General features: G+C 35.4%; 1 protein-coding gene across 1 annotated transcript; it reads left to right on the top strand.

Annotated features, from left to right (window-relative positions):
• Nucleotides 1–7,051: 7,051 nt before the first annotated feature.
• LOC129257783 (probable acyl-CoA dehydrogenase 6) lies at nucleotides 7,052–19,553 on the top strand. Its single transcript, XM_064096436.1, has 7 exons — nucleotides 7,052–9,075; nucleotides 10,539–10,706; nucleotides 12,152–12,325; nucleotides 13,191–13,352; nucleotides 14,185–14,344; nucleotides 14,602–14,687; nucleotides 15,163–19,553. Exons 1-6 carry the CDS (start codon nucleotides 9,024–9,026, stop codon nucleotides 14,678–14,680), a joined length of 795 nt encoding a protein of 264 aa, XP_063952506.1. The 5' UTR covers nucleotides 7,052–9,023; the 3' UTR covers nucleotides 14,681–14,687; nucleotides 15,163–19,553.
• The last annotated feature ends 289 nt before the right edge of the window (nucleotides 19,554–19,842 follow it).

The following is a 19,842-nucleotide window of genomic DNA, read 5'->3' as shown; positions in this document are numbered from 1 at the left end:
AGTTAAAACCAATTAGGGCAAAACCAATTGAAACCAGTTGGCCAACTGGTTTCAATAGGGAAATTGGAACAACTGGTTCCAATTGAAAACCAGTTGCCAATTGGTTCCAGTTAAAAACCAATTGGTTCCAATTGAAAACCAGTTGCCAATTGGTTCCAGTTAAAACCAATTGGGCAACTGGAACCAGTTGGCAATTGTTGTCAATTGGTTCCAGTTGTTCCAATTTCCCTATTAAAACCAATTGAATCCAATTGGAGGCAACTGGTTTCAATTGGTTCCAGTTGAAACCAATTGGAGGCAACTGGTTTCAACTGGAACCAGTTGAAACCAATTGGTTTCCAACTGGATCCAATTGGAACTTCCAGTTGGAACGAACTTAATTAGTTACAAATTAATTAGCATTTGCACTAACTATTTCTCATGCCAACACAGAAGCAGTGTTATATGTCTATTAATACCAATGTAAAGGGCATTGATAAAATGCAGACTTTCATGTGTGTATATTCATATGGAAGATCTTCAAATATATGTACTTTTATTTGATGTAATTTGGTAACAGTTAGTGGTGTACTAATTATTCTTTAATCTGTTTTAATTATAATCTATAACATTTATGAACATGGTTTTCACTGCTAAGTATTCTAAATACTTATCTTTAAAAAGTGTGGTACTTGAAATTGTAAAGAATTAAATAGATACATTGTTAATGATGATTAATCTCATAAAACATTAATCTGTGCACACTGGCAAATAATATGCAAATTAACTGGTTTCAATTGGATCCAGTTGGGTAACTGGAAAAATTCCAATTGGAAACCAATTGGAAATAATATCCAGTTACCCAACTGGTTCCAATTAGAATTCATTTCCAGTTACCCATCTTTCCAGTTAGAAGTCATCTCCAGTTACCCAATTGGTACCAGTTAGGATTTCCAGTTACACAACTGAATGGTTCAAGTTAGGATTTCCAGTTACCCAACTGGTTCCAGTTAGAAATCATTTCCAAGCAGTTGGAAGTCATTTCCAGTTACCCAACTGGTTCCAGTTAGGATTTCCAGTTGCCCAACTGGTTCCAGTTGGGATTTCCAGTTACTCAACTGGTTCCAGTTAGAAATCATTTCCAATTGGAAGTCATTTCCAGTTACCCAACAGTTAGGATTTCCAGTTGCCCAACTGGTTCCAGTTGGGATTTCCAGTTACTCAACTGGTTCCAGTAAGAAATCATTTCCAATTGGAAGTCATTTCCAGTTACCCAACTGGTTCCAGTTAGGATTTCCAGTTGCCCAACTGGTTCCAGTTGGGATTTCCAGTTACTCAACTGGTTCCAGTTAGAAATTATTTCCAATTGGAAGTCATTTCCAGTTACCCAACTGGTTCCAGTTAGGATTTCCAGTTGCCCAACTGGTTCCAGTTGGGATTTCCAGTTACTCAACTGGTTCCAGTAAGAAATCATTTCCAATTGGAAGTCATTTCCAGTTACCCAACTGGTTCCAGTTAGGATTTCCAGTTGCCCAACTGGTTCCAGTTAGGATTTCCAGTTGCCCAACTGGTTCCAGTTGGGATTTCCAGTTACTCAACTGGTTCCAGTTAGAAATCATTTCCAATTGGAAGTCATTTCCAGTTACCCAACTGGTTCCAGTTAGGATTTCCAGTTGCCCAACTGGTTCCAGTTGGGATTTTCAGTTACTCAACTGGTTCCAGTAAGAAATCATTTCCAATTGGAAGTCATTTCCAGTTACCCAACTGGTTCCAGTTAGGATTTCCAGTTGCCCAACTGGTTCCAGTTGGGATTTCCAGTTACTCAACTGGTTCCAGTTAGAAATCATTTCCAATTGGAAGTCATTTCCAGTTACCCAACTGGTTCCAGTTAGGATTTCCAGTTGCCCAACTGGTTCCAGTTGGGATTTCCAGTTACTCAACTGGTTCCAGTAAGAAATCATTTCCAATTGGAAGTCATTTCCAGTTACCCAACTGGTTCCAGTTAGGATTTCCAGTTGTCCAACTGGTTTCAATTGGTTTTAACTGGAATTTAACAATTTCCAGTTGAAACCAATTGAAACCAATTGAAACCAATTGAAACCAATTGAAACCAGTTGGAAATCCAACTGGTTTCAATTGGATTTTGGTCCTGGGATATGTACAAGTTATAATAAAAGGGTTTTAAAACTATTTTATTGTGCAATATATACCTTGTAATGGTCATAAAGGACCATTTGTGAAATGTTGAAAATAAACAAAAAAGGAAAAAAAATTCTCATATTCACCCCTGGGCTCGAACCCTCGACCCTAAGGACGCAAGTCTGGTGCCTTATCAACTGAGCTACACTATTTCCCATAGACTAATACACATAAGCACTATTTCCCATCGACTTTACACATAAGCAAATTGAGGGGATCTCAAATCCAATTTTTCAAGAAAAATACGGGCATGATCCCGGCTTTTTATCAGAAAAATAAGACCAGATTGCGATAGCTTACAATCTCAGCTACATTATACTCCAAGCTAAGAGAAAACCGACGATTAGAAATGGAGATATGGCTCGCGAAATAGAGGAATGTAAAATCCAGTTTTGAGAAAAATCCATTTCCCATAGAGATTGCACACAAAATGAGCGAAAATGACATGCCTCTATAACTTGCCATTTTTCAGGATGATCCGTTCCTTTAAAAGCTCAAACTAGAGCTAGTTGAAAATTTATAGAATTTTTATCATTGAAAGAAAGAGCAAAACTATGGTCCATATATATGCTGAAGTCCAGTGTATCTTTCAATAGGCCAAGGTCCAACTCTGTGCTTAAATTATGGAAAGCCAAAAGTGATTTTTTTTTTTTTTGGGGGGGGGTTAATATTGTATATTTCTTATGCTCACTGTGCTCTTTTATCATCCTAAAATGGCAGAGAAAACCAATTCATCATCATCATCATCATGATCATGATCATTGAATGATTGTCATTTCTATATTTTGCTAAAGAGACAAAAAGTATAATAACTAGAACTTTAATTCGTCATGAGGACGAATTAGGTGATCTGTCTCTGATTTTCATGATCACGAATACAATCACCATGTTTATTGAGATCAATACGATGATCATATTGAAAACTGAACTTTTATTACGAAGAGAACATGTTGAATACCCTTGAAAAGAGGGAAATGAAAAGTTTTGTGAAATAAGTGTTACACATGGTATATGTACAAGTTATAATAAAAGGGTTTTAAAACTATTTTATTGTGCAATATATACCTTGTAATGGTCATAAAGGACCATTTGTGAAATGTTGAAAATAAACAAAAAAGAAAAAAAAATTCTCATATTCACCCCTGGGCTCGAACCCTCGACCCTAAGGACGCAAGTCTGGTGCCTTATCAACTGAGCTACACTATTTCCCATAGACTAATACACATAAGCACTATTTCCCATCGACTTTACACATAAGCAAATTGAGGGGATCTCAAATCCAATTTTTCAAGAAAAATACGGGCATGATCCCGGCTTTTTATCAGAAAAATAAGACCAGATTGCGATAGCTTACAATCTCAGCTACATTATACTCCAAGCTAAGAGAAAACCGACGATTAGAAATGGAGATATGGCTCGCGAAATAGAGGAATGTAAAATCCAGTTTTGAGAAAAATCCATTTCCCATAGAGATTGCACACAAAATGAGCGAAAATGACATGCCTCTATAACTTGCCATTTTTCAGGATGATCCGTTCCTTTAAAAGCTCAAACTAGAGCTAGTTGAAAATTTATATAATTTTTATCATTGAAAGAAAGAGCAAAACTATGGTCCATATATATGCTGAAGTCCAGTGTATCTTTCAATAGGCCAAGGTCCAACTCTGTGCTTAAATTATGGAAAGCCAAAAGTGATTTTTTTTTTTTTTTGGGGGGGTTAATATTGTATATTTCTTATGCTCACTGTGCTCTTTTATCATCCTAAAATGGCAGAGAAAACCAATTCATCATCATCATCATCATCATCATGATCATTGAATGATTGTCATTTCTATATTTTGCTAAAGAGACAAAAAGTATAATAACTAGAACTTTAATTCGTCATGAGGACGAATTAGGTGATCTGTCTCTGATTTTCATGATCACGAATACAATCACCATGTTTATTGAGATCAATACGATGATCATATTGAAAACTGAACTTTTATTACGAAGAGAACATGTTGAATACCCTTGAAAAGAGGGAAATGAAAAGTTTTGTGAAATAAGTGTTACACATGGTATATGTACAAGTTATAATAAAAGGGTTTTAAAACTATTTTATTGTGCAATATATACCTTGTAATGGTCATAAAGGACCATTTGTGAAATGTTGAAAATAAACAAAAAAGAAAAAAAAATTCTCATATTCACCCCTGGGCTCGAACCCTCGACCCTAAGGACGCAAGTCTGGTGCCTTATCAACTGAGCTACACTATTTCCCATAGACTAATACACATAAGCACTATTTCCCATCGACTTTACACATAAGCAAATTGAGGGGATCTCAAATCCAATTTTTCAAGAAAAATACGGGCATGATCCCGGCTTTTTATCAGAAAAATAAGACCAGATTGCGATAGCTTACAATCTCAGCTACATTATACTCCAAGCTAAGAGAAAACCGACGATTAGAAATGGAGATATGGCTCGCGAAATAGAGGAATGTAAAATCCAGTTTTGAGAAAAATCCATTTCCCATAGAGATTGCACACAAAATGAGCGAAAATGACATGCCTCTATAACTTGCCATTTTTCAGGATGATCCGTTCCTTTAAAAGCTCAAACTAGAGCTAGTTGAAAATTTATAGAATTTTTATCATTGAAAGAAAGAGCAAAACTATGGTCCATATATATGCTGAAGTCCAGTGTATCTTTCAATAGGCCAAGGTCCAACTCTGTGCTTAAATTATGGAAAGCCAAAAGTGATTTTTTTTTTTTGGGGGGGGGTTAATATTGTATATTTCTTATGCTCACTGTGCTCTTTTATCATCCTAAAATGGCAGAGAAAACCAATTCATCATCATCATCATCATCATCATGATCATTGAATGATTGTCATTTCTATATTTTGCTAAAGAGACAAAAAGTATAATAACTAGAACTTTAATTCGTCATGAGGACGAATTAGGTGATCTGTCTCTGATTTTCATGATCACGAATACAATCACCATGTTTATTGAGATCAATACGATGATCATATTGAAAACTGAACTTTTATCACGAAGAGAACATGTTGAATACCCTTGAAAAGAGGGAAATGAAAAGTTTTGTGAAATAAGTGTTACACATGGTATATGTACAAGTTATAATAAAAGGGTTTTAAAACTATTTTATTGTGCAATATATACCTTGTAATGGTCATAAAGGACCATTTGTGAAATGTTGAAAATAAACAAAAAAGAAAAAAAAATTCTCATATTCACCCCTGGGCTCGAACCCTCGACCCTAAGGACGCAAGTCTGGTGCCTGATCAACTGAGCTACACTATTTCCCATAGACTAATACACATAAGCACTATTTCCCATCGACTTTACACATAAGCAAATTGAGGGGATCTCAAATCCAATTTTTCAAGAAAAATACGGGCATGATCCCGGCTTTTTATCAGAAAAATAAGACCAGATTGCGATAGCTTACAATCTCAGCTACATTATACTCCAAGCTAAGAGAAAACCGACGATTAGAAATGGAGATATGGCTCGCGAAATAGAGGAATGTAAAATCCAGTTTTGAGAAAAATCCATTTCCCATAGAGATTGCACACAAAATGAGCGAAAATGACATGCCTCTATAACTTGCCATTTTTCAGGATGATCCGTTCCTTTAAAAGCTCAAACTAGAGCTAGTTGAAAATTTATATAATTTTTATCATTGAAAGAAAGAGCAAAACTATGGTCCATATATATGCTGAAGTCCAGTGTATCTTTCAATAGGCCAAGGTCCAACTCTGTGCTTAAATTATGGAAAGCCAAAAGTGATTTTTTTTTTTTGGGGGGGGGGGTTAATATTGTATATTTCTTATGCTCACTGTGCTCTTTTATCATCCTAAAATGGCAGAGAAAACCAATTCATCATCATCATCATCATGATCATGATCATTGAATGATTGTCATTTCTATATTTTGCTAAAGAGACAAAAAGTATAATAACTAGAACTTTAATTCGTCATGAGGACGAATTAGGTGATCTGTCTCTGATTTTCATGATCACGAATACAATCACCATGTTTATTGAGATCAATACGATGATCATATTGAAAACTGAACTTTTATTACGAAGAGAACATGTTGAATACCCTTGAAAAGAGGGAAATGAAAAGTTTTGTGAAATAAGTGTTACACATGGTATATGTACAAGTTATAATAAAAGGGTTTTAAAACTATTTTATTGTGCAATATATACCTTGTAATGGTCATAAAGGACCATTTGTGAAATGTTGAAAATAAACAAAAAAGAAAAAAAAATTCTCATATTCACCCCTGGGCTCGAACCCTCGACCCTAAGGACGCAAGTCTGGTGCCTTATCAACTGAGCTACACTATTTCCCATAGACTAATACACATAAGCACTATTTCCCATCGACTTTACACATAAGCAAATTGAGGGGATCTCAAATCCAATTTTTCAAGAAAAATACGGGCATGATCCCGGCTTTTTATCAGAAAAATAAGACCAGATTGCGATAGCTTACAATCTCAGCTACATTATACTCCAAGCTAAGAGAAAACCGACGATTAGAAATGGAGATATGGCTCGCGAAATAGAGGAATGTAAAATCCAGTTTTGAGAAAAATCCATTTCCCATAGAGATTGCACACAAAATGAGCGAAAATGACATGCCTCTATAACTTGCCATTTTTCAGGATGATCCGTTCCTTTAAAAGCTCAAACTAGAGCTAGTTGAAAATTTATATAATTTTTATCATTGAAAGAAAGAGCAAAACTATGGTCCATATATATGCTGAAGTCCAGTGTATCTTTCAATAGGCCAAGGTCCAACTCTGTGCTTAAATTATGGAAAGCCAAAAGTGATTTTTTTTTTTTGGGGGGGGGGGGTTAATATTGTATATTTCTTATGCTCACTGTGCTCTTTTATCATCCTAAAATGGCAGAGAAAACCAATTCATCATCATCATCATCATGATCATGATCATTGAATGATTGTCATTTCTATATTTTGCTAAAGAGACAAAAAGTATAATAACTAGAACTTTAATTCGTCATGAGGACGAATTAGGTGATCTGTCTCTGATTTTCATGATCACGAATACAATCACCATGTTTATTGAGATCAATACGATGATCATATTGAAAACTGAACTTTTATTACGAAGAGAACATGTTGAATACCCTTGAAAAGAGGGAAATGAAAAGTTTTGTGAAATAAGTGTTACACATGGTATATGTACAAGTTATAATAAAAGGGTTTTAAAACTATTTTATTGTGCAATATATACCTTGTAATGGTCATAAAGGACCATTTGTGAAATGTTGAAAATAAACAAAAAAGAAAAAAAATTTCTCATATTCACCCCTGGGCTCGAACCCTCGACCCTAAGGACGCAAGTCTGGTGCCTTATCAACTGAGCTACACTATTTCCCATAGACTAATACACATAAGCACTATTTCCCATCGACTTTACACATAAGCAAATTGAGGGGATCTCAAATCCAATTTTTCAAGAAAAATACGGGCATGATCCCGGCTTTTTATCAGAAAAATAAGACCAGATTGCGATAGCTTACAATCTCAGCTACATTATACTCCAAGCTAAGAGAAAACCGACGATTAGAAATGGAGATATGGCTCGCGAAATAGAGGAATGTAAAATCCAGTTTTGAGAAAAATCCATTTCCCATAGAGATTGCACACAAAATGAGCGAAAATGACATGCCTCTATAACTTGCCATTTTTCAGGATGATCCGTTCCTTTAAATGTTAATATAGCCATTAAGTTAGAAAGAGTATGTATTCAGCTACAACATATTAAAAAACTGGGCGAAAATTGACCAATATTTACGGAGTTATAGTCATATTTGCAAAATTATTAAAACGTCATAAAACAAAAATGGAAAATTTTAGTTCCGACGCCATTTTGATGACGTCATGATAAAATTTAGGGTCAAATGTGACATGAAATCACATCTACAATTCATACTCTATCGGAATATAAAAGAATATTTGAGGGTCAACGGACTATCCGAAGAGTTATATTAAATTTTGTAAAGGCATGTTTTTCCACATATTTGGCCTATTGTGAACGCGCGCGTGCGCGCGTTATTAAAAATTTGATAGAAGCTTATTCCTTTACTACTAGTCGTAGAAGGTTGATCAAGGTATCACATTAATCAGAATTTAATAATAAATGCATTGATGTAAAAGAAACGGCGATTTTACATTGCGTAACGACGTTACGCGCGTGAACGCGCGCTAAAACGCGTGAGCGCGCAAATTCTTGAAATGCTTCAAATGACCTGATTCGTACTCTACTTTGATCAAAAAGTGATTTTGAGCATTTTAAAATTTTGACGCGCGCGTACATGCGCGTCGTGACGTGTTAATGACGTTTGATCACATGGACAGTTGACCCATGATCTGAAGTTAATTTCATGTTAATATTGTTCATTTTTTATGATTGATGATGAAGATATTGTTGATAATGTGATTTTACAAAATGGCGCGTAGATGACGTCACGATGACCATTTGACGTTGAACTTGTTTCGTACACATCGCATTATAACTGTGCATAATTGATAATAATTTGATGAAAATTGATAGAACAGTTTTTCTGATTTTGGTGGAACAAGAAAAGGGTGGAAAAAGAAAAATAAATAAAAAGAATAAATAAATAAAAAAGAAAATTCGTAGAAACACAAGAGGTGATCTGTCAACAGACAGATCACCTAATTATCTTCAGTAAGCATACTGTAGTTTGAAATCCCAATCTCTTTGTTGAATTATTCAAGGTTTGGATCGGATGAGTTGAAGAGGACGTTTTTAGCTCCTACCATTGCCGGTGATATGGTAGCATGTCTTGGAGTGAGCGAACCAGTGGCAGGATCAGATGTAGCGAGTGAGTATTCAATCACTTTCCATCTTATCCAACTTTCATTCTAGGTTTTAAATCCTATGGTCTGTATTCTGAGGTACAGTTTAAGTTAATAGTTCATGTCTAACTCGGCGTTATAAAATTGTGGGAAGTCTGAAATATCAAAATTTTGCTAACATCCTATATTTCCTAGAATTATTGTGCTATTTCCCAATGCTTTAATGGTGATTACAATTATTTTACAATATAGTTATAATTCTAAGACACTGATGAATTATTCAAGTGAAAATTAAAATTTTGCTTACATTACTCCGTATATATTTCCTATGTTTACTGTTCTATTTCCCCATGCTTCAATGTTGAATACAATTATTTTGGTTATTTTTTGGGGATCTGTGTCACAATTTTGATGAGAGTTCAGAATACAGGCCTACATGTCTTTATTAAATATGGAAAGCTGAATTTATTAAAACACAAAGGGCTTCAGCCTTCATTGCAATTTAATGAAGATCTATTCACTTCCCCGAGTTCTCATATGTTTTCTAACCTTAAAAGCTTTGAAAATTTCAAGTCAACTCAACGGCGGTGATCCGAATATACTGTTGTAACTGTTGAGCCAAGGCTGATGTAAATGATGAAATGTCATGGCTAAAAATGATATGGGATTCCAATGATATGATGCAGTTGTTGAAAACTGAAGACAAAATAATACTCAAAGCTATATTAACAGAAATTATGTCAGCTCTAGGCAAGTCCTACATCCTTCACAGGCTGTGTGTGTCTATCCCAAATCCTATCTGCCACATGCCTATTACAGGCATGAACAGGAGCATTGTTAACTAATTTGCAAAGCTTCACCTGAAAATTTCTGGGTACATGTAGCAACTACGCTGGACCTTGGAGTAAAGAATGCATTTAATTGATAAACTTACTCAATGTAGACAAATCCCCTTTCATACTCACCACTTAAACGCTATGAAAGTACCTTATCAACTGGTACTTTCACCATTCACTTCCTTTTACCATGTTTTTTTTTTCTCAAATCTCCATGCTTAAAATATCTCTATTAATCTCTATTCATCTCTACATCTCCCTTCACACATAGCACTTAAACTCTGTCAACATGCCTTATCAATACACCTTTTACGCACATTGGTACTTTCACACCTAAAATAAGTTTCACTATTCTTGACTTAACTTTATATGTTCTTGGCCCTTCCTCTTTTGATTTTTTTTTTTTAAAGGACATCCACTGTAAGATTGAGTGATCAGATACATTTCCTTGATGATTTGATATAAATCAAGCTCTCAGCACTTTTAAAGAAAAAATGGCTCAAAAACATGATATAAACATATAAAATGAAGTAAGTACACAGTATGGACATCCAAACTTATCAGAAACATCAATGAAATTGAATGGGCAAAAAAGTAGAGGGGATAATATCACCAACTTTTTTTCCTTGAAATTTCTTTTGACTTCACCATAGATATTAAGACCAGAGCTAAAAAGAAGGGAGATGATTATGTAATCAACGGTAGCAAGACCTGGATAACCAACGGTCATCAAGCAGATTGGACATGTCTTCTGGTCAATACTGGAGATGGACCGGCACACAAGAATAAATCACTCATCTGTGTACCTCTAGATTCTGAAGGTAAGGAACTTGGTAATTAGTATAAGCCAATATTATTTTGTATCATAGACCACTCACACGTATTGCGAGGTTAGTATTAGTATACTAACCTCGCACCATGAACCGCGTTTGGCAGTGGATTTCTAACTAGTGGGTCGCGCGTGCTGCGATCCCACTTCTGGTGTCCACAACACACGACTTCTATGGCTTGATTTTTCTGTGCGTGACGGCATTTAATGAGTGATCATAGACCAGCCTTCAAATGGAGCTTTATTTTTGTGTATTGTAGAACTATTAAAGCCTTATCTTAGATGACATCTTCCACATAACATGTGTGCATGGCAGAGCAAGACTATAGGCGCCGCTTTTCCGACAGCGGCGGGGTCAACATCAAATCTTAACCTAAGGTTAAGTATGTCATCATAAATTAGAAAGTATATGGACCTACTACTAGTTCATGAAACTTGAACATAAGGGTGATCAGTTATTAGTGAACATCCTGCCTGAGTTTGAACTCACATGACCAAGGTCAAAGGTCAGTTAGGGTCAATGAATTAGACCATGTTGGGGGAATCAACATCAAAATCTTAACCGAAGGTTAAGTTTTTGAAATGTCATCATAACTTAGAAAGGATATGGACCTAGTTCATTAAACTTGGATATAAGGGTAATCAAGTATTACTGAACACTCTGCCTGAGTTTCAGGTCACATGACCAAGGTCAAAGGTCATTTAGGGTCAATGAACTTTGGCCATGTTGGGGGCATTTGTTGATTTCCATCATATATTTGAATGTTTATGGATCTGGTTCTTAAAACTTAGACATACAAGTAATCAAGTATCTCAGAACATATTTTGTGAGTTTCAGGTCACATGACCAAGGTCAAAGGCCATTTAGGGTCTATAAACTAAGATTATGTTGGAAGATTCAAAACAAATTCTTAACCAAGGTTAAGTTTTTAAAGTGTCATAACTTTGAAAGTATATATGGCTCTAGTAAATGAAACTTATACATAAGAGTAATCAAGCATCAGTGAACATTCTGCATGAGTTTCAGGTCACACGACCAAGGTTGGGCGTGATTTGTCAATGTCATTTAGGGTAAATTAACATAGTATTTTATTATATGAATGGTGTTTTTTGTGAATAATTATTCTGTAGTTGATTTCAAAGTCATCACTGCTGCTATATTGAATTGTGTAATGCAGGCGAGACTGCCAGAGGTGATCCACTTGTTTAACTTGGGATTTAGCCCCCCCCCTCCCATCCCAACAGGTTTTAATATTCAAGTTTGTAATGAAGAAGTCATTTCAGTTTCTAATGAATGGACTACATAATACAATGCACTTTCCATACACCCTAGTTGCTTGGAAATGCATGCTTTGTTGTATTTTTGTAGTATGTTTAAGAACTTGTTACTTTCATTAATGTTGAGATAACTGAATATTGTTTTATTTCATTATGTAGGTGTTACCAGGGGAAGAAGAATTGACAAGTTGGGCATGTATTGTTCCGACACGGCGGAACTTTTCTTTGAAGATGTGCGTGTCCCCCAGAGTAATCTGATTGGTCAAGAGGGGGCAGGCTTTTTTTATCAGATGTTACAATTCCAGGAAGAGAGGTTGTTTGTAGGAGCCGGCGGTAAGAAGGAAAATTGATCTTTTTATATATCAATTTATTTTCAAATCTGCACATTAAAGAAATACAATATACTCCCAGGACACTTCCCTTAAACAAGAAAATGCAGGGCAATAAAATTCAATACAGAAGAAGAAAAAGGACAAATCTTAGAATATAATACAATAATGAAAATATCACATAATAATGATTAAGAGAGAAAAATGGAAAACCGCGGTGTTAATATCTATAAACACCAGCAGGTGCCTGTGAAGGACGCAACAGGCATGGCGCAAGCTGAAACCGGTCAAACGCCAGCCCAAGAGCCGCTGATGCTTTTAAAAACAAATCTCAGTGTTACTTCAACATCATGCAGTGCTAAAATAACACCCGATAGGGACAAGCCAACGTCAGGCATACTGTCATGCATGGTTCTGTCCCTCACAGCACTGAGGCATGTAGCCTCGACAATCACTGCCTCAGCAGACCTTGTATCAAAACAAATGTAAATATGGACTTATTGAAAATTAGAAAGTGAGTCATAATCCTTATCCTAATCATAGTCATAATCATAATCACAATTATTGTAATTATAATCACAATCATAATCACAGTCTTAATTCAGTCTTGATGATTAATTAATTGGCCTATGGGAAAGTTGTCCCTACCACTTGTCATAATATACTTAGCCAGTTGCCAATTTGAAATTTACATAGTCTTTAATAGGGATCTCAATTCAAGAACCACCATAATTTTCTTATTGCTTGTCTGAATTCTTTCAAACTTTTACTTAACTTATTTTTCTTCTCTCAGAACATTTTAATATGACCAAGGTTTGATTCCCCTTTAGTGATATTGGATTGTCTGTATTCCCTTCACACATGAATAGTCCTCCTACCATTGGATATGATGATTGCTGATACCATTGAATACACCAAGAATAGGAAGGTGTTCGGCAAGTCAGTACTTGACAATCAAGTGGTTCACTTCAGATTGGCCGAGCTACAGACGGAGGTCGAGCTTCTTAGATCACTCCTCTACAGAGCAACGGGTAAGACAAAACGTTGGAAAGATTTTAGAAAAAAAAACAAATTGGCTGATTTCTGAATCATTACCATAGAGGTTGAAATTAAGTATACCCATTGTAATTAAGTATTAAACTTGCATTGATTACAAATAGTTTATGCACTTGGTCTAGAAACATTTGTTCTTCTCATGTAGTCTAACAACACATCAATATACAGGCTACATCCATTTGGTCTATTATCAATATGGTCTTATTGCTGTTTTGTCTTACTTGATTACACTTGGTCTAATTCCCTAGTAGTATCATTGTCATTTAGTCTAATGAACTCTTATTTCTACAAGCTATTTTGCACTTACTATGAAGTGTCTGTTGTAGGATTAGATTTTTCATAAAGAATTATAGAACAGGGTATTGGACTGTAAAAAACTGGTATGATTGATGCAAATATGCAATACTTGAATATTTTTGTGTACACGAGGTTAAAATATGAATCTCGTGATTTGTAAAAAGTACATGCTCTTATGGCAACTTAAAACCAGTGACTTAATAATTCAATTCGATAGACACAGTTCATGACCCATCAGTAATATGCCAGTGATTAAAATAATGTACCTAGTAATGGCCTAGTTTTTACTCCATGTGCATACGTAAATAATATTTATTGAACTGAATGCCATATTTAAAGGGTCAAAGTTTATTGGTCATCTTGTCTAAAGGCTTAAGGCATGAAATTATTGTTTGGAGAAACTGATTGCTTTAATATTTACTAGAATATGTTTAGCGATATGAAATCACGATGTAACATCAATAGAATAGATAAATAGTATTTGTCTTTTTATAAAAAATTGTCTGTTAGCTCTTTATGTCCAGGGACAGGATGTGACCAGACTTGCATCAATGGTCAAGCTCAAAGCTGGACGTCTAGTTCGTGAGGTCAGCGATGCTTGCCTGCAATACTATGGTGGAATGGGCTTCACATCAGACATGCCTATTTCAAGATACTACAGAGACACAAGGTAAAGTCAATTATGAGAAATGAAATGAATAGAGGATTCTATCGACATTGTTAGACTGTAGTTAATTAGTTTGGAAAGCAATTCACTTCAAAATGAAGCAAGAAATCAACTTTTGCTGTAAACCACTAAAATGAGCCCATCTCGACTGTTGTATGTGTCGACTCACTTCATTTCATATTATTGAAGGTAAATACCTAGAGTAGGTGGTACCGATAAAGTTATGTTTGCTATTTTTGTATCATTTCTTACATTTGAAGGGTACTTTCTATCGCTGGCGGTGCCGATGAAGTCATGCTTGGTATCATCTCCAAATGCATGGGATCTCTACCCAAATGAATCTAAGGTAATTTCATTGCAAAAAATACAAATCTAAGTAAAATTCATGTTTCTTTGTTGTATCAAACAACGTATTATGTTCAAGATTTCGTTGTTAACTTTCCACCGTGTCCATGGCTCTTCTCCCCAGTACCTCATTTCACTGATCAAAAGTTATACCCCTTCAAGATCCTTACGTTCCTCCTCTTCCTGGTCTCTCGTTAACCCCAAAGATTCCAAAACCTGGGGGGAAAGATCATTTGTTCACTCATCCTCCAAGTTATGGAATAGCCTCCCTGAAAACATTTAACAGTGCTTGACCTCTGAAACTTTCAAATAATACCTTAAAACATTTCTGTTCAATTCTTCTTAATTTCCTTTATATAATTTCCTAAAAAGCGCCTTGAGCACTCTACAGAGTGGATTTGGCGCGATATGAGTCTAATTATTATTATTATCATCACGAATATGTTCTGACTCTCAACTTGTTTTTTTTCCTCTAGACGGATTTCTTACGGTGTATCCAAACTCTGAATGCTGTTATGACACATTGAAAGTTATTGTAATTCACTCTGTTGTATATCTACACATTGATCATGTTATTTCTTGAAAATTGTATAGGCCTGGTAACACAGAGTTTATCAATTGATCATAGGCTGGATTTTATAATCGATTACATTGATCATTGCATGCAATCAATCGTACAAATCAACTGTAATATCAATCGCAAAGTTTTGTCTAGGTGGCCATACTAAACATTACATGTCACTGCTGGAGCAAAACACAGTATCACAAAGAAAGGGACATTTTCATGGACCTGTTGCAGGTATCATGTCAATCAAATGCAAACAAACACACACACACAGAAGTAAAATGCAATTTGCTTTTCAGCAAATGAGAAAAAAAAGTTTGGAGGTTTCAATACCAGAGCATCAATGGGTGATTTCAAGTATAGCGTATGGAATCTGGTGATGTGAAAATGAGGCCAGTGTTGGGATTAATCATGCAAAATGTTATGTATTTTCAGCATTTTTGTCTCTTCTGCGTAGCAGAGTGAGACTTAGGCGCCGCTTTTCCGACGATGGTGGCGGCGACGGCGGCATCAACATCAAATCTTAACCAAAGGTTAAGGTTTTGAAATGACAGCATAACTTCGAAATTTATGGATCATAACTTGGGCATAGGAGTAATCGAGTATCACTGAACATCCTGTGCGAGTTTCAGGTCACATGAACAAGGTCAAAGGTCATTTAATGTCAATGAACTTTGGCCAAGTTGGGGGTATTTGTTGAATTACCATCATAACTTTGAAAGTTTATGGATCTGATTCATATAACTTGGATATAAGAGTAATCAAGTATCACTGAACATCCTGTGCGAGTTTTAGGTCACATGACGAAGGTCAAATGTCATTTAAGGTCGATGAACTTTGGCCATGTTGGGGGTATTTGTTGAATTACCATCATACCTCTGAAAGTGTATTGTTCTAGTTCATAAAACTTGGACATAAGAGTAATCAAGTATCGCTGAACATCTCATGCGAGTTTCAGGTCACATGACCAAAGTCATAGGTCATTTAAGGTCATTGAACTTTGGCCATTTTGGAGGTAATTATTAGATTGCTGTCATAATTTTCAAAGTTCATAGATATCGTTTATAAAATGTGGATATGGGGGTAATCAAGTATCACTGACAAGTCTTAGGTCGCATGATCAAGGTCAAATGTCATTTATTGTCAATGAATGTAGTATTGTATCATTATATGAATGGTTTATTTTGTGAATAATTATTTCATAGTAGTTTTCAAAGTCAGCACTGCTGCTATACTGAATCGCGTAATGCAGGTGAGACTGCCAGAGGCGCTCCACTTGTTTGAAATAAGCATGGATTCATTTTGACAACAAAAAACCCTGTGTTCTGCTGGCATCTAATCATTCAGAATTTGGTATTCTGATTGAGGGGTGTCGAGAGCTTAAACACATGATGATTTTAAAAAGTATTGGTCTGATTTAGTTATAAATCATGATTAGTTTTTTCTTAGGACAATAGGATTGTGAAAGCTTTCATAATGCTACAGCCCGCCGATGTCTTAGACAGTAGAAGTAGTTCCTATTTTGATCATTTATATTATTGTTTGTGTTCATGTGCTCGCAGTAGGATGGTCAGTCCTTCACAGTATATCTCTGTACCTTTTATAACAAAAGTGACCATTTCTCACCCAAACATGTCATAGAATTCAGATCAGATGAAAAACATTTGCCTCGTGAAATGAAATTACAATCATCCCTTTGCTGATATTTGATAACCATTATTTGAAAGTTTCATGGAGAAGGGACGTGTACTTTAAAAATGATCTTGAAAACTCAAATCTTAGCTTTTGTTAAGTTCTTAATATTATTAATATTAATAACAGCACAGCATGGTCAAAATTAATTGACCCTTAGTGACCTCAGTCCTTGATCATGTCTTTTGTATACATCTAATTTCCTTTTTCAATTCATTGAATGATCTCTTCCAAGAAGAAGTTTGTAAATGTAGTTGTATACATTCTTTTTTCCCCAATTGATATCTCCTGTCATGAGGACATATGCTGCATTTAGTGATATTTTTATTGTATTGTGAAATTGTTACATCACTAAATCGTGTGATCCAAATTCCACCAAAGCACCAGCATCATTGGCAAGACGTAAATCGCCATTTCCCATCCTTCACCCAGGAGTAGATGGGTCCCTGTGAGAGTTACCAAACATTAATTTGAATACAGTTATGCCATTATTTGCTCTACAAAAGCAATATGAACAATGAAAAATGATAAGATGGCTCTATATGGAGTGGAGATGTCTAACAGGTAAAAAAATTACAAGGGGGGGGGGGGGGGGGGGCTTGGGTCGATTTGCCTCCAAATGCTCAAAGAGGCCCTGGAAAACCACTGTTCACTGCAATGTTGTAGCTCATTCAAATTTGCAGATCTAGGCAGCCAGATGCGAAAAGTTGCCCCGGAAATTAAAAATTAATTATTTATTTTTGCCTGTAGTGTAAAACTGTAAACATGTGTCCAAGCCAGAATCCAGTTATCAGGGGTAGTGAGTGGAAGTGTTACTAGTCTAAATCTGGACCTTTATAGTAGTTGTTTGTTTGGAAAGCCCTACACTTATGGTAAATAGTGTGTATGCCATATGCAATGAGCGAATGTAGGGTTTTCCAAACAAATAACTACTAACGTCTGGATCTAGACTAAAGTGTTACCAGATATTATGACATTCTTTGTATTGTTTAATTTTATACAACAATATGCACTTTATATGGCATGCATATGAGGGAACTGATGATGCCACATTCTTTTGTATTTAATGAAATATTTTAGCATTTCCGCCATGAAGTCACATTGTATGATTTCTGTGTGAACATGTAAACTTGCCTTGTTGTAGGCTGTCATCAACCAATCAAGAGCCTTGTCATTGCCAAATTTGCACAAATTGAATGAAATAAAATACCAAAGAAATAGTGAATGTGTGACATAATTGGTTTTACAATTTGCTTATCACCTGTATGGTGCATATAACTGTTATGTGAAAATATATAAAAACCTAAAACTTTTTTTTAATCAGATTTTGATGATTTTTGTGTGTGTCATGCTTGTGTATTTTTTAAACTATTTAACAATTTAATAAAGTAATGTTGTGGTTATTTGTTATTTTTATTGCAATAAGAATGGAATATATTTACAATCTTGCTTTCATGTGCAGTACTCTTTTTTGGGGTTCAAATCAACTTCATATCCTAATGTTTATTTATATTCACCAAGTGTAAAAACATAATTGTAAAATTTGTATCTTCTTATTCTTCTATAGACTTTATTTGTATACTGCATGATGTGTCATTGTTTTATTTGCCAAATATTTTGTTCATTATGTAAGCTTTTCTTCACATCAATTTTTAAGCACTATAAGGAGTTATGCTAATTGTTTAAATATAAAGAATTGCAACTTTGTTTTCTTTACAAATGCTTACGGGTACTTGAGATTTTAATATGATTATATTGATACATGTATAGTATATGACTACAGCAGTTGCATATATTGATTTATATGTGAAATTTAATGTCTTTCATTGAGAGATTTATGATTATTGAATACAATAACTTATCCTTTTATAGTGGAAGTGACAGGGGTGTTATATTTTTAGGGTATTATTAACAAAATATTAAAAATATCTTTAAAAAAATATATATGTGCGAGTCCAAGTTGAATCGGGCCACTCCCTTTGTCGGGGACTAAATGGGGTTTAAAAAAACATGGATGATTTTGACTGAAACAACACTTTCAAGAGGGTTACATGACATTTGCTTCTGCGACAATTGCTCTGATGGAAAATCTGCACGTTAAGCCAAACATAAAACCTAACATCCAACAGTGAATAAACCCTAATCCTTAGTGCAGTAGGTTCCATGGAATACCATGTATCTTTCTTGGGCAAATGATGGTCCTGAAAAGAACCACCCAAACTCATTAATTTGCCCAAGGAAGATACATGGCGTTCCATGAAACCTACTATACACCATTCTTCACCATGGAAACCTTCAGAAGTTCCCTAATCCTTATATTTACACTATTCTGAACCAAAAACTCTTACCCTCTTCCCTCTGAGATATAATTAAGACAGGAGCAAATGTTGCAGGGACATAATGTGTGTCACCTTCAAAAGATATGATTCTTGTTTTAAACTTGAAGTGTTTTTTTTTCCTTCAGAATGTGCTCTATTTTAAACCAGATGTGTACAGTAATTGAAATGCCTGTAATAGGCCCTTTTGAACTGCCTGAAATCTTTTTTTTTTATACTGTGCATTTTTTGCAAGTAAACTTTTGTAATAAAAATATCTGGTCACTATCGTCATTACTTTCAGCATTTCTTTGATTGATTAGTTATCAAATTGCAAGGGAGATAAAAAGATGATTTTTGGGAGGGAGAGGGAGAGTGAGAGAGGGATTGAGGTATGAGAGAGAGGGGAAGGGAGGGACACAGCAGGTGTAAGAGAGAAAATGGATAGAGGGAGATAGGGTGAGAGACTGGGAGAGAGGGGGTGGGAGAGTAAGGGGAAGTGAGAGAGAGGGGGGATGATAGTGTGGGAGGGGTTGAGGGATGTGTGAGAGAGACAGTGGAGAGGTGAGGTAGCAAGGGTGGAA

Source organism: Lytechinus pictus, chromosome 3 (genome assembly GCF_037042905.1).
Source record: "Lytechinus pictus isolate F3 Inbred chromosome 3, Lp3.0, whole genome shotgun sequence".
NCBI lineage: Eukaryota > Metazoa > Echinodermata > Echinoidea > Temnopleuroida > Toxopneustidae > Lytechinus > Lytechinus pictus.
The sequence above is the reverse complement of the archived record's forward strand: the minus strand, read 5'-3'. Positions and strand labels throughout refer to the sequence as shown.

What these genes read in the sequence shown, in the direction of transcription:
- LOC129257783 (XM_064096436.1), top strand. Translation starts at nt 9,024, where the DNA reads ATGGTAGCATGTCTTGGAGTGAGCGAACCAGTGGCAGGATCAGATGTA. An exon ending in GGCAGGATCAGATGTAGCGA is followed by an intron (nt 9,076 to 10,538) that starts GTGAGTATTCAA and finishes ACTTCACCATAG; the next exon opens with ATATTAAGACCAGAGCTAAA. An exon ending in AGATACTACAGAGACACAAG is followed by an intron (nt 14,345 to 14,601) that starts GTAAAGTCAATT and finishes TTACATTTGAAG; the next exon opens with GGTACTTTCTATCGCTGGCG.